The following is a 15,903-nucleotide window of genomic DNA, read 5'->3' on the forward strand; positions in this document are numbered from 1 at the left end:
AACATCATAGCCATACGCTAGGCTGCGTGATTGTGCATGGTTTGCATAGCTGAATAATGAGCTAGTTATGTGGTTCCATCTGTCGGCTTGTCCCCTTGTGTGTTGGGTTTGATGTGCTTCCTTGGCATTGGAAAATGTGTGTGTTGTGTTCTGGAGTGTCAAGATTCGTTTTACCGGTGGATGAAGCAGCATCTCAGGTTTAGCTTGTGTAGCTGGGATCTCACCTCATTGTAGGACTCTCTGTTGTATCAGTTTGGCACTGAGATCTGGGTAGATGCTGATCCCCTTCCCTGCATCTGCGGCATTGGACGCAGCTTCTCCTGCCCGAACTGTTCATAGAAAATATTACTCATGAAGGAAGTTGGTTTGCCCGCTTCCTCACCAGTTTCAAATCCTGTAATTCGCACATTGGTTTTATGGGAATGATGTTTGAGTGTTTCCGTTTCCGTTTGATCATCCCTTCCAACTTAGCTTGCGCTGTTTCCAGGTCATGGAGTCGCACCTCTGTCACGTTGGCTGTCTTCTCCAGTCTTTACACTTTAGTTGAATAGGTATCCACTTTAGCAGTGAGAATCGCCAATGATTCATTTACTGGTTTTAATTGTAAGTCAAGAGCAGAGGTAAGCTCCTCACAAACAATCTATTGTACAATCTCTTATATATTAGCAGCCAGCTCTTTCTGTTGTCTGGTGTTGAAAGACGCCATGTTTTACATTTTACATTTAAGTCATTTAGCAGGCGCTCTTATCCAGAGCGACTTACAAATTGGTGCATTCACCTTATGATATCCAGTGGAACAACCACTTTACAATGTTCCCACAGTTGATTTGTTGACGTACAAATTCTAGCTGCTGGAACCAAATAGACCTGCTAGTTATTTATTGTCACACAATGAATTTCCCACACCTTAATATGAGGTATGGTATTGACAAGTTTTAGGAAATAAGTCTGTTAATTCATAGTCATTTGCAAAAGAAAGCCACAAAAAAGGCCATGCATTTCAATGCATGCCAGTAGAACAAGAGCCTATCATCTTCTAAGACAAGTTTTGGCTGCTGATCATTTTAGAAAAACGTTGTGTGCTTGCATTATGTCAAACACTACTTGTAAATGGGAAGCAACAAATAATGGGTGTGACACAATTGCAACCCAGGGAGTCCTAAACAACAACTTATTCATAACAAGCTAGGATGACTCACCTGATTAGCTACAGTTTACTCAGGCCATTAGAAACTGTAGTTAACATTTGTGTGAACATATGCCTGGTATATAAACACATCTGTTCTGTTGTTATTTGATGTACAGAATGCTGATTGTGTTTTCCTCCAGCTGTTAAGAGGATAAAAAATGACCAACAGATATATCAGAGCGTTATGAATCTTCTCCTCCACTCTCCTCTTTTCTCTCTTCTGTCTTCCCTTCCTATCTCCTACACCAGGGTTTTCCAAACTCGGTACTTTTGTTTTTTCCCTAGCACTACACTGCTGATTTCAAATAATCAACTAATCATCAAGCTTTGATCATTTGAATCAGCTGTGTAGTGTAAGGGCAAAACGTGCACCCCTTGGGGTCCCGAGGACCGAGTTTGGGAAATGCTGTCCTACACACAAAAACATACTGGTTCTAAATAGTACCAGATAGAGGATCTTTGGGTTGTAACCATAGCAGAACCCTTTTTTTGCTGCTATATAGAACCCTTTTTTGAAGGTTCTATAAAGAACCACACTCATAAGATTCTAAATTGAACCTGTGTGGTGCTATTAAGAACCATTTAAAAAAGGGTTCTATATAGCACCAAAAAAGGGTTCCACTATGGTTACAACCCAAAGAACCCCTCTCTGGTACTATTTATGTAACGGTCGTCGTATATAGTGGACCAAGGCGCAGCGGGTTGTGTGCTCATATTAACTTTTATTAGAACACTTAACGAAACAAAACAAGAAAACAAACGAACGCACAGTATTACAGGCTAAACACAGCAGTGCAAAAACAACTTCCCACAAAAGACAGGTGAAAAAAGGGCTACCTAAGTATGACTCCCAATCAGCAACAACGATGTACAGCTGTTCCTGATTGAGAGCCATAGCAGGCCAACAAAGAAATACACAACATAGAAAAAACATAGAAATACAAAACATAGAACAATACCCAAAAACCCGGAACACATAAAACAAACACCCCTCTTACATAAATACATATCCCAACAAACCCCAAACCACATAAAACAAACACCCCCTGCCACGTCCTGACCAAACTACAATAACAAATAACCCCTTTACTGGTCAGGACGTGACAATTTAGAGCAATTATGTGTTTGTGTTCTAATTTACAAACTCAATCAAGTGAGCTACCTCTGGAACAGCTGGGGTCCCTGAGGAGAGAATTGAGAACCACTGATTGATTTCGTCAAACGTTCTCAATTGACACAAGGCCATGCGTGAGTCACTCACAAGAAGCCGTCACTGGCCATGGTCCTATATAATATGTAATGGCATAACAAGAAATGAGATAAACTGGTATGGCACTATTACTTAGGGTTTTCTGTGAGCAAATCCAACTAGCTCTCACAGTCTCAGGTCAGACTTAGACATTCATCCATGTCTCTCAAACTTCAAATTTAGAAGTGCTTAATTGCTTCTCTGTATCGTTCCAAGGTTAAGGTTGGACATTAACTCCGAATGGTTAAGGTTTGCGATAGGCTTAAAACAAATATATCTATATTCAAAAAAAAAAGTATATCGCTGGATTCAAACATGCAACTAGAGGCAGATTCTTATGCCCGTCCACCGTTCCTGTCCACGTCCCCGTCCCCGTCTACCGTTCCAGTCCACAAAGCCTACAGGAAGGTAACAGCACTCACTGTTGCCGCTAGTGGCTAGCTACCACGTCATCTCCCAACGTCCTCAGACATGGATGGACATTGAATACTGACTTGTATCACGGGTTACCTGCCTGAACAAACCATGCCCCAAAATATTCGCCTCCCCTACATTTTAATTATCACTAAAAGAGCAAAGAACCGTTTTGTGAACTGTAAAGAAGCATGGAAGAGCTAAAATGGTTCTTAGACTCATTATGGTTCCCAGTGGTGATGTTAGCATGTACATCTTGGTGGGGAAAACAAAAACAAAAAAGTTTAATGCACGCCAGCAAAGCCACTAGGCAACACTAAACAATACATTATATAATTGCACTATAACGGTGACAAACGGGGCCCAAAAACTGCCAGAGCTTTCTTTTCAGAACCATGGAGTGAATCCTTACCAGAGCTACACCTGGCTATCAGCGGAACTTTGTCTGTCTGCGAAACAGTTAATTTAGCCTAATTTACTGCCTTTAAAAAAATATATATAACAGGTATGGTTGACTTACTTAAACAAATGTGGTTTCTACTGACAACTGAGATGTACAAACTATGGCATAAGGAAACAATGAGAGGATAAGAGGCAATCCGTAATTTCGATTAAGACATTAATGACCGAGCTAAGAGGGACGTAGTCAATATAACTATTTGTTCAGCACTTTTAAAATGTACAGTGACAGAATTCAGAACATGTGCCGTTCTTACAGTATTCTCCCTGTACACCAAGTCATAACTGTAGAATAAATAAAGGGGGCATATAAGCAGACAGTGAAAGCTCTTAGAATATTAAATTATGACATTTCTCTAAAACAGGCAATAGGCTACATGTGCACCACCAAGTCAGAACAGTAGGCCAAGTTATGAGGGGGAAAAATACCTAATTATTAGGGTGAGGCACATGGGCTATTAACAGCTTACTACACAACATTAAATTAGTTTTACTTTCTTAGCTACAGTATACATATCTCACTGGCATATTGCATCATTTATGCAGCAGCATACAATACATTTTTGGACTCACCTTGGTGTGTTGTGCTCACTTGAACAGGCAGGTGGCGCAGCGGTCCTTCTTGTGGGCATATTTTGTCATCAAACTTTGTCATCAAAGTCTGGCATTCTCTGTATGTACGGTTCTTTCAAGATAAGTGGGAACTTGTAAAAAAAACAAGGTTGAATCACAACGTCAGCGATATTCAGGTAAGAGCTCTAGAAAGAGTCCTGAGTTCCCAACTTGGAATTCCGAGTTGGATGACCGTTTAAAACATATTTTCCTAGTCGGATCTCGTTCCCATATGTCTTGAATTCACTGATGTCTGAGATTTCCCAGTTCAGAGTTTCCAGTTGTTTTGAACATAGGAGAAGTCATGCTGGATTGACAGCATGGCCAATGTTTTTAACCTTATCTGTCCCATGGTGATGCATGTGAATGTTTATCCTTTTAAGCTTAGAAAAGAGACCCTTAAACCCAGACTTGGACCACACACCCTCTCCACCGAAGAGCAGGCTAGTGATTTATTTGCAACACTAACCGCTAACCACTGATTCCTTCCAAACCACTAATTGTTGAATTTGCAATTTCCAACTTGTTGTGTAATGTTTATGTCCAATGGCCGATGAGCACCGATAAATTTAATCTATCATTTCTCTTCATATGACAAGGATTGAAAAGGATTTGCCAGTAGACTGTCGACTTGATTCATGACGATGACTGCTTGTCTAGCTTGCTAGCTAAGATTTCAAAGGAATAATGTTGACATGATCAGCCAAATCAAAGCTACGGTAGACACAGCGTGATTTGACGTTATTATCCCATGAGTGACAGAACACTGAACCAATCACGGCACAACTAGAGAACATTACCAGCCCCATGCTCTGTATTTTCCGCTGGCTGCCCAACACCACAGAAAGCACTGAGCTAGACTGAAACACCTGCATTTTGAAGCTGCCTTACTCAAGAAGGCCAAAAAATATGTTTGTATGTGGCTTTATGTATTCCTTTCCCCCAAAAATATATATTTTTTTCCCTTTTTGCTTTTTTTTCACTCCATATACAACATTTTACAAACGAATAACAATTTACAGACATACAACAAAAATGACTACATCTAATCTGCTCACGCCCGCATGCTAACTCCCCCATCCCTAGTGCATGCGTTATTGTTTGCCAGTTGGCATTAAATTGTACCAATTTGTTTTTCTCGGTCGCCCATGCTTTTCAAAATTTAAATAATACATAATTAGATTTTTCCATTGGGCATACATGGCGGATTGATTGATAGTATATGTTTTTTCACTACACCCCCATGTCTTGAAATATGCAGACAGATGGATTAAAAGTAAGTTTACATAATTCTAACAGCCAAATGTATAGCTCTGCCCACAACTTCTGGACTTTATAGAATTACCAGAAAGCATGGCTTATATAGTCGTTATTCGTTTTACACTTAAGACATGACTCTGCCGTTGTGATGTAAAATGTGTACATTTTGTCTCATTTTATAAATTCTCTACATTAGTTTATACTTGATTAAACATAAAACATGTTTTACTGTAATTTTGTTAGTTATGCTGCAACCTTCCCTCCATCTTGTGCCAACATCAGTTCTTTTTAAGTCTTGGTTCCAATAGTTTATATTTTTTTCTAAGAGATTGTCAGTTGGATAGGCTCTCTGCAAGGTGTTGTATATCTTCCCTATCATATGAACATAATGTTCAGACTCAAATAAGATTCCCTCAAGGTTGCTCTGATGTCCAAAAGATTTTAAATCAACATTTTGTGATATGTAATTCGGAAAGTATTCAGACCCCTTGACTTTCTCCACATTTTGTTACGTTACAGCCTTATTCTAAAATTGATTAAATTGTTGTTTTTCTCATCAATCTACACACAATACCTCATAATGACAAAGCAAAAACTGCTTTTTAGAAATGTTTGCAAATGTATAAAAAAATTAAAAACTGAAATATCACATTTACATAACTATTCAGACCCTTTACTCAGTACTTTGTTGAAACACCTTTGCCAGCATTTACAGCCTCGAGTCTCCTTGGGTATGATGCTACAAGCTTGGCACACCTGTATTTGGGGAGTTTCTCCCATTGTTCTCTGTCAGGTTGGATGGGGAGTGTCACTGCATAGCTATTTGGCGGTGTGCTTAGGGTCGTTGTCCAGTTGTAAGGTTGAATCATCACGCCAGTCTGAAAGCTCTGGAGCAGGTTTATCAAGGACCTCTCTGTACTTTGATCCATTCATCTTTCCCTCGATCTTGACCAGTCTCTCAGTCCCTGCCTCTGAAAAACATCCCCACAGCATGATGCTGCCACCACCATGCTTCACCGTAGGGATGGTGCCAGGTTTCCTCCAGACGTGGCGCTTGGCATTCAGGCCAAAGAGTTCAATCTTGGTTTCATCAGACCAGAGAATCTTGTTTCTCATTGTCTGAAAGTCCTTTAGGTGCCTTTTGGCAAACTCCAAGCTGGCTGTCATGTGCCTTTTACTGAGGAGTGGCTTCCGTCTGGTCACTACCATAAAGGCCTGATTGGTGGAGTGCTGCAAAAGATGGTTGTCCTTCTGGACGGTTCTCCCATCTCCACAGAAGAACTCTGGAGCTCTTTCAGAGTGACCATCGGGATCTTGGTCACCTCCCTGACCAAGGACCATCTCCCCCGATAGGTCAGTTTGGCCAGGTGGCCAGCTCTATGAAGAGTATTGGTGGTTCCAAACGTCTTCCATTTAAGAATGATGGAGGCCACTGTGTTCTTGGGGGACATTCAATGCTGCAGAAATGTTTTGGTACCCTTCCACAGATCAATACTTTTTGCTCTGACATGCACTGTCAACCGTGGGACCTTATGTAGACAGGTGTGTGCCTTTCCAAGTCATGTCCAATCAATTGAATTTACCACAGGTGGACTCCAATCAAGTTGTAGAAACATCTCAAGGATGATCAATGGGAACAGGATGCACCTGAGCTCAAGGTATTTTTGTTTTTTATTTTTTATACATTTGCAACAATTTAAAAAATATATGTTTTTGCTTTGTCATTATGGGGTATCGTGTGTAGATTGATGAGAAAAACATTCTATTCAATCAATTTTAGAATAAGGCTGTAACAAAATGTGGAAAAAGTCAAGGGGTCTGAAAATTTTCTGAATGCACTGTATTTGAACCTATGTACATTGTTCAGTCCAAAATTACTTTTTAATTCTGTGATGGAAATAAATTTATCTCCTGTTACAAAGTCGTTTATGGTTTCTATGCCTTTAGTTTTCCATGTGAAACAATTTATCGGTGAATTTTGAAAAGCTATCCAACGATTGTTCCATAAGGTTGTGTTTTTAGGAAGTGATATTGGTTCTTGTAGAATAAGTTTCATTATCTTCCATACTGTTATACTATGAAGTTGTTAATGTTCTTAGCATTATCCTTGAACACATGAAAAGAACACACGAAAAGATTCTGGGGATGAGCATGCACATTTTGAAGATGTAAGCATTGTTCCTCGTTAGTGTATTTAACTATATGTCACAAGTAAAGGCCCTGATTGGTGAGTTGATACAATTCCAAGTCTGGAAGGTAAAAACCACCCTCTGACTTAGGAAGATGTAAAACTTTCCTTTTCATTCTATTCATTTTATTTGCCAATATAAAGTCTTACGACCGAGTAGAATGTCCGAATGTCTTCGGTGGGGTAATTGGTATTAGCCGAAAATAAACACAAAAACTTTAGCAGCCATGCCATTGTAAAGAGGTTAATTCTACCTGTAGGATTTATGGGAAGATTATTCCATTTAATTAGATCTGTTTTCATATTGTTGAGTAATGGAATAGAGTTATCTTTATATATTTGTTGTTTGTTGTCACGCATTCCTTTCCCTTCCTCTCCTCTTCACCTCCTTCTCTTCTCCATTCCTCTCCTCTCCTCCCTTGTTTAGTGAGCCAGTATATTTCTGAAAATACTAGAGTATAATACAGACCCCCCCCCAGACCCCCCACACACACACCCAAAGCAGGGATGCTTATATAAGCACAGCATTTACATTTTTCTTTATGGGCAAAACAGGAAGCCACAGTGACAATTGTATTATATCTGATAACAGTTACCTAGAAGCTCCCTCTCTAGCTCACTCTCTCTCTGTCTGTGCCCTTGAGCTCTGTGTGCCACCAGTCATGCTGAGGGGGAGAGTGTGTATGCCCTTGAGGGTGTGTGTGTGCGTGTGTGCGTTTGTGCATTGTCATATGTGTGTTCATGTGTTTGTGGGTTTGTGTTGGCAGCAAACGTCCAGAGAGGAAGGGAGAACAAAGAGAGAAACTCCTTAATGAGGCCTACTGCCGCAACCACTAAACTAGGCCAGCTACCCGTGCCCAGAGAGAGAGAGTTTGTGTGTGTGTGTGTGTGTGTGTGTGTGTGTGTGTGTGTGTGTGTGTGTGTGTGTGTGTGTGGAGCCACCTTGAACACACACACAATACACACAAACACAAAGGGAGCATAGAGTTCGGAGCCAGCAGATGCACTCCAGGCAACCCCCTCCCTCCTCCTGCGTAGTCCAGGTAACTCACCGGTTTCTGTCAGGCCCTGGTGTATACTCCAGTAGTTCTGCAGACACTGTAGTTCTTTCTTCATGCCTCTCTTACAGCGACAGTTGTAGAGGGACGAATCCTGTAGGACCTCTATAGCACCCTGGCACTCCCTGCTAGCCAGCATGGTCTGGCGATCTTGCGCCCCGCCTGACAGGCACTGACGCATAATCCTGTAGCTGGAGCTGCACTGGCTGTCCCCGTTACACAGCTCTAATGCCCGCACGCACTCCAGGGACTCCCTCCATCCATGTCCACACACACACACCACACAAACACACCCTGCAGCAGAGAGAGAAGAGGAATAATGATTAGTCATAATGTTAATAATTGTTAACCCTGACACTAACACCCCCCACCCACACAGCATCTGGGGGGAAAGATCATAATTATAGTCAAGACTCACTAGCCAACTTGGCTAACAAAAACAAGTAAAATTGACAAACAAACCTCACTGTTCAAATCTTTGAAGTGACCGCATATAGAAGAGGAGGATAGGCGGTCTCCTCCCGAGCATCTTATTGCACCACCAACGATTGACCCTGAACCCGAAGCGACCAACGACTGACCCCGAAGCCGAAGCCACCAACGACTAACCCCCGAAGCCACCAACGACTGACCCCAAAGCTGAAGCCACCAACAACTGACTGCAAAGCCAAACCCACCAACGACTGACCCCGAAGCCGAAGGAACTGAAACCACTTCACCTTGTGCTTTCAGTTCCTTCGGCCACAGCCCTTGCCCCGTCTTCATCAGAACCTGCAGACTTGTCGGCAATACACAAGCCTGCTTCCCAGCACAAACTACGAGTGTTCCCTGCAACACTAACGATTATGGGCAAGGATAGAAACATTTCAATGGATGAAATATAGAATATATCAAGAGATGCTTTGTATAGCCAGAAATTCAGCCTTTTTCCTGATGTGGATATGGAGGATTGGTTCATTAAGATTAGTTTTAAAGATTTGAAGCATATCAGACAGTTTTGAGTTACCCTCTACAGGATCGGTGGGTCCCCCACGATACGCTTGAGCTAACGTAGGCTAATGTGATTAGCATGAGGTTGTAAGTAACAAGAACATTTCCCAGGACATAGATATATCTGATATTGGCAGAAAGCTTAAATTCTTGTTAATCTAACTGCACTGTCCAATTTACAGTAGCTATTACAGAATACCATGCTATTGTTTGAGGAGAGTGCACAGTTATAAACTTGAAAATGTATTAATAAACCAATTAGGCACATTTGGGCAGTCTTGGCACAAAATGTTGCAAAGAAAGGCAATGGTTCATTGGATCAGTCCAAAACGTTGCACACACACGGCTGCCCCCTAGTGGCCAGAATCTAAATTGCACCTGGTCTGGAATAATACATTATGGCCTTTCTCTTGCATTTCGAAGATGATGGTACAATTTTTTTCTTCGTATTATCTTGTACCAGATTTAATGTGTTATATTCTCCTACATTAACTTCAAAGTGGTTCCTTTCAAATGGTTTCAAGAATATGCATATCCTTGCATTAGGACCTGAGCTACAGGCAGATAGATTTGGGTATGTCATTTTAGGTGGAAATTGAAAAAAAGGGACAGATCCTTAAGAGGTGAAGCTAGCAAAGCATACATTGCTACAGTAGCCAGAGCCACAGCCTTTAAAGAATGGCACCAGTCAAGATGTGGAAATATTCTTAAGCAGGTCAACAGAGGCACATGCAGCATCCTTCATTGAAAGGAGTTGAGCACACATCAATGTTGTAATAGATATTGTGCTTTTATGTGCCAAGCAGTACATACTATTGCGTGGGCACCACGAAAACCAGGAGGCTCTTAATTAATTTGCAGCTATGATCCCGAGATTAAAAAAATAACTGGAGCAACAACCCAAGAATGGAACTCTGATGATCCCTGATCGGGCAGCATCACTTCTACATTGCAAGACACTCATCGTGGTGCTAGATACCTGTCCCAAATACATTTTCCCCAACATGAACATGGCTTCTTCGAGACATAATCCCTCTGCCTATCACCAGATGCACTGTAGAATGTTTATTCTACACTGTCAATCGGATCAAAACGTGCAACAGGGCATCCATGCCCACAGGGCGCTTGCACAATTTGTCACTGCTCTCTTTTGAAGGAGAACTGACTGAGTCTTTGGCTTATGATGATATCATTTCAAAGTTTAACACCAGCACTGTCATCTTATGCTGTGACTGTGAGTCTGACAATGATGGCAGTTCTATGTTATTTTTTTCCTGTTTCTTTCAGTGACCTGTATGTTGCACTGGTTTACTGTGCTGTACATTGTAGCCTATTATCATTACCTTTGTTTGGTGTAAGAGAGTGTATGCCTAATCTAATGCAACAAAAAGCTGATCTGATTGGCCGTTATTCTTCTATTCTGTTCATTTTAAATACATATTTTTTTTGCACCATAAGGTTTCTTAAGACCTGCCTAAACGAAATCATACATTTCTTTGTGATGGTGTATTCAATTGATTTATTACGGATTTATTGCGCATTGAGGAATGATGTCACTGTGCTTCTGTGGCTACATGCACCATGCCACTGCCAATTGAATTTGTTCAGTTAGCAAACAAGACAGCTCATAGTCCATTGCCTTAATGACAGTCAACACTCCTATATTTTATACCTGTGGAACCCTGATTCTAAAATCAACATGTATGTGCATTATGAACCTGAGACTCTCTTCTGTTAGATGGTCTATCTAATTCAAGAGCTCTGAACTGCATGGAACGTTATGTGAAGAATTCGCATTTTGGTATATAAAAAAAAGCATGGCTCTGTTCGCTGCCTCAAATACACACGCTGTACATCAGTATCTTCACTCATAATTTGACAATGAATGTAGGCTATTAATAATATTGTCACGAATCAGACTATTAGTTCCCCCACCACCCCAATTAGTTCAGCCGATATCCTGGATGGAATCCAGTTAAACTGAGAGGCCTGCCGAGCCAATTGTGAACTGTGCAAACAATATTTCTGCAGGCCCACCCACCAACGAATTTCTGGCTACGCTACTGGTGTGTGTGTATGTGTGGTAGCAGTGTAGAGCTGGCTACATGCTGTTTACAAGGGAGTTCTCTGAACGTGTCAAATACTGTCTGGGGAAATAACCTCTCCTCTATCCTCCACCTCTTCCATCCTTCTCGCCTCTCTCCTCACATCCTCTACTCTCCTCTCCTTTCTCCTCTCCTCTCCTATCCATTCTCTCTCTCTCTCTTTCTCTCTCTCTCTCTCTCTCTCTCTCATATCCCTCTCTCTCATCTCTCTCACCCCTCCCCCCCTTTTCTCTTCTCTCCTGTTCTAGATCACCTCAAAACATGACAAAAATGTCAATAATGTAAATACAGAAAAACTGCGTAAACTTCTGGATTTGTGAGTAATGGGTTCTAGATGAATCTATAAAAACTCATAGCGATTACAAGGTGTGCCTGACTGGACAAACATGCAGGTAGCACGTGGAAGGCAAAAATGTGACACACCACAGGCTAGTGCCACTACCGTGACCAGATTTCAGCACCAAGGACAGTTCTGCCTCGCGATCCCATGCAGTCGTCAGACACAGCGGCAACCAGATTCACATGCACATACACTTTAGCAAGCAGCTGAGACGGAGGGAACGTGCCCCATGCGCTGTCCCTTTGACAGACACCTCCTACCAGACGGGAGAGCTTGAACGTCTCTTCATATTTTACCATCTAAAGAACTATGTTTGATATATATTACCCTGAATCACCTTTAGATGCTTACTGTATCAGGTCACATAATTATCAAATAATAGGCTATACATTCTACTTTTACCAACATCCCTTTAGAACACAAACCTTCCCTAGCAGCAGCAAGGCACCAGGTGCACACAAAAAAAGTATGGTTCTAAATAGTACCAGATAGGGGTTCTTTGTCTTGTAACCATGGTGGAACCCTTTCTATAAAGAACCATGGTCATACGGTTCTAAATGATTTAGTCAATCGTTTTCAATTGACACAAGGCAATACATGAGTCTTTCACAAGATACTGTCACTGGTCATAGTCATATATAAAAATGAATACTACTGTTATTCATGTGGTTTTCCGTCAGACTAGACACTTTGCTGCGCATTGCTGCCTTTCACAGTTCGGAAAGTGCATTGCACATATGGTCTCAAAAAAATGGAAAATGGAAAATAAACCAAATTTCACCACCATCTAATGCCATACATAATTACCACTATCAGCAACACACCCCACCACCCCCTTCCACTACTTTGGCCCTCACAGATCCTACACCAGGCCATCGGCCTGGGAGGCTGGAACCCCTTCTCTCAAAACCCCCTGCAGTTTTTCTGCACTAAAATCTCTGACACCCAAAATCACCTCTGCTGCTTCTACCAATTCAATCTTCTGGGGTTTACATTCCATCTGTGCGGTACAATGAATGGCCACTATAGCCGGGGGTGCTGAGGGTGCTGCAGCACCTCCTGATAAATCAGAATTTTAAAAAAGAATCGAAAAAAAAGAAAAAAAATGTTCACGAAGGTAGTGCATTGGCCCTTTACTACAGACACCGGGGATCCTCAACTTCACGTCAACACTCAACTGCCACCCTGGTTATCACTCCTTTCAACGGCGCTCTACTCCGGAGAGCAAAGCAGGACACAGCCCTCATCCTGAAACATATAGCACCCTCTCCCCCTGACCAGCAGACGCACAAAAAGTTAACTTCTTGACAAACCCAAATCCTTCTTCGCCCAGCCTGATACCACAAACAGATCGGCCAAAAGGAATGGATCCACTTTCTTCACAAAACGTACTCACTCGCACTGGGCCAGAGTCATACTGGGCATTTTCCTCATCGTTGCGTTGAGGCTCGGAAGCCTTCACCTCACTTCTGTCAGGTAAAATTTCAGAGAGTTCACTATCCGTCGGCTGCTCAGGGTTTTCAGGAGAGTAACATGTAATTATGTCTCCTGTTTGACTCAAAGGAGAAAGTTCTCTGCTTGTATTTCAGTCTGCATTTGAGCATTGTGCTCTTCTTTCTGCTTTATGTCATCTCGCCATACACCATCTTACAATATGGAAAGGTGTAACACAACACTAAAGATACATTGGAATGACACTATCACTCACGGTTGCACAAAAAGAGCTCTGACAAAACCACGCCCCAAAATATGCTAATTAGCCACCTCCCCTATATTTTAATTATCACTAAAAGAGCAAAGCACCTTTTTGTGAACAATAAAAAACTGTTGAAGATCTTTGAGTCATTATGGTTCCACATAAAACCACCACGCTTCACAAAGAACCCTAATTGTTTAGTGTGTGGAGGCATGAGTTATTGGTATGTCCTTAAATTAATGTTTGGTCGTTGAGTGGGTGCCCTCTTACCTGTGTGTGTGTGTGTGTGTGTGTGTGTGTGTGCCATCTTACCTGTGTGTGTGTGTGTGTGTGTGTGTGCCATCTTACCTGTGTGTGTGTGTGTGTGTGTTTGTGTGTGTGTGTGTGTGCCATCTTACCTGTGTGTGTGTGTGTGTGTTTGTGTGTGTGTGTGCCATCTTACCTGTGTGTGTGTTTGTTTGTGTGTGTGTGTGTGTGTGTGTGTGCCATCTTACCTGTGTGTGTGTTTGTGTGTGTGTGTGTGTGTACTCACCCAGCAGAAACAGCACGCTGAAAACGTTCAACAGAATCATTGCAGGTTCCAGAGCAGTAATCCCAAAGTCACGAGGCGGAATGCGGACTTTCTGGGTTAGCCGTTAACGGCTAAATAAATTGGTAAATCGTTAAAACAGAGACACATCTCTAACACTGCTCCTCACCGGTTAATAATCCAAAAACCACAGCCGTGCCGGACAAAACGAAAAACAAACACACGCAGGTCCTCATTTGAAACCACACACACAGGCTACACAGACACACATACTCTGACAGAGTGTTTTCATGTGAAACGGACCGTTAACGTTAACATCCTCTCTGGAAGCAGCGATTGTTGAAAATCATCCAAAGTTTCCCAGGTAATAACGTTCGTCCATGCGAGACAGAGACGCGCCGCGGGGCCAAGAAACTGCTTGACTGACTGAATGTCCGGTGTCCGCTAAAAGGTTTGAGAGTGCCCGTTCCTCTCTGACTTCGATTCGAGGATTCCGTTAAAAACGCTCTATCCTCGACGAGAAGCCACACGCAGTCAAACTTTCCTCTGTGAGTGTGTGATGGAGGATGGTGTGTGCGCTTGAGTGAGCAAAAGAGAAAGAGAATGAGAGAGAGGGTGGGGGGGAGTAGATGGAAGGAGAGAAGGACGTCAGACAGCAGTATGCTATTTCTAACTCTGTTGTTCTTCCCGTCTCGCAGAGGCAGCTGATGGCTGTTTAGTCCAGATGTCATTAAAATAATTAAACTTCCGAGACCGGGAGTGTGTAGTCTATGTGATGGTAGCCTACACACGCCTCCCTGTGAGACAGTCAACCTGTAATAGATCTAGGAGAGTTCTAATTCACTCCAGGAGCCTCAAGTCCGTCTGCGGGAGAAAAGCAGCTCCTGTTCTATCAGAGGAAGGAAAGCTCTCTCTCTCTGTGTCTCTCTCTCTGTGTCTCTCTCTCTCTCTCTCTCTCTCTCTGTGTTGCTCTCTCTCTCTCTGTGTTGCTCTCTCTCTCTCTGTGTCTCTCTCTCTGTCTCTCTCTCTCTCTCTCTGTGTTGCTCTCTCTCTCTCTGTGTTGCTCTCTCTCTCTCTGTCTCTCTCTCTGTCTCTCTCTCTGTCTCTCTCTCTCTGTCTCTCTCTCTCTGTGTCTCTCTCTCTCTCTGTGTCTCTCTCTCTGTGTCTCTCTCTCTCTCTCTCTGTGTCTCTCTCTCTGTGTCTCTCTCTCTGTGTCTCTCTCTCTGTGTCTCTCTCTCTGTGTCTCTCTCTCTCTCTGTGTCTCTCTCTCTCTCTGTGTCTCTCTCTCAATTCAATTCAATTCAATTCGCTTTATTGGCATGACGTAACAATGTACATATTGCCAAAGCTTACTTTGGATATTTACAATATAAAAATAAATAAAAATGAGAATCAAAAATTGTCAACGGGACAACAGTAACAACAATAACCAACGGTCAATATAACCATACATTCAACAATAACAATAATCATACAGTTGAGGACATGTGCAGGTTTATTGGTCTGTCAGACACTGTCCCTCAACTTATGGCAGGCAGCAATGTAGTGTGCTGCCAACCCACAGCTCTCTGCGTCCTCCCCCAACAGGATGGGTAGCCTATCCTCATCAGAGAGGTCTTTAAAACCTTGAATAAGGGTTTCAAATTTGGGGAAATGACACTCTCTAATTGTTTTATATTTTTGACATTTTGTCAGGAAATGCAGCTCCGTCTCAGGTTCTGCTGTTGTGCAGTGGTAGCACAGCCTTTCCTCTACAGGGAGCCAGGTTTTCCTGTGTCTACCCTGCTCAATTGCAAGGCTGTGCTCACTGAGCC

General features: G+C 42.3%; 1 protein-coding gene across 1 annotated transcript in view; it reads right to left on the minus strand.

Moving 5' to 3' along the window:
* LOC115203922 (GDNF family receptor alpha-2) overlaps window positions 1-14,902 on the minus strand; it is a 75,894-nt gene extending 60,992 nt beyond the window's left edge. Inside the window, exons 1-2 of the mRNA XM_029769011.1 lie at window positions 14,093-14,902; window positions 8,424-8,723 (exon numbers count right to left, since the gene is read on the minus strand). Coding sequence (XP_029624871.1) covers window positions 8,424-8,723; window positions 14,093-14,132 — 340 coding nt within the window. The 5' untranslated portion in view covers window positions 14,133-14,902. The remainder of the gene's footprint in view (window positions 1-8,423; window positions 8,724-14,092) is intronic.
* Between the last annotated feature and the right edge of the window lie 1,001 nt (window positions 14,903-15,903).

The sequence above is a fragment of the Salmo trutta genome, chromosome 12 (genome assembly GCF_901001165.1).
Source record: "Salmo trutta chromosome 12, fSalTru1.1, whole genome shotgun sequence".
In the NCBI taxonomy this organism is placed as follows: domain Eukaryota; kingdom Metazoa; phylum Chordata; class Actinopteri; order Salmoniformes; family Salmonidae; genus Salmo; species Salmo trutta.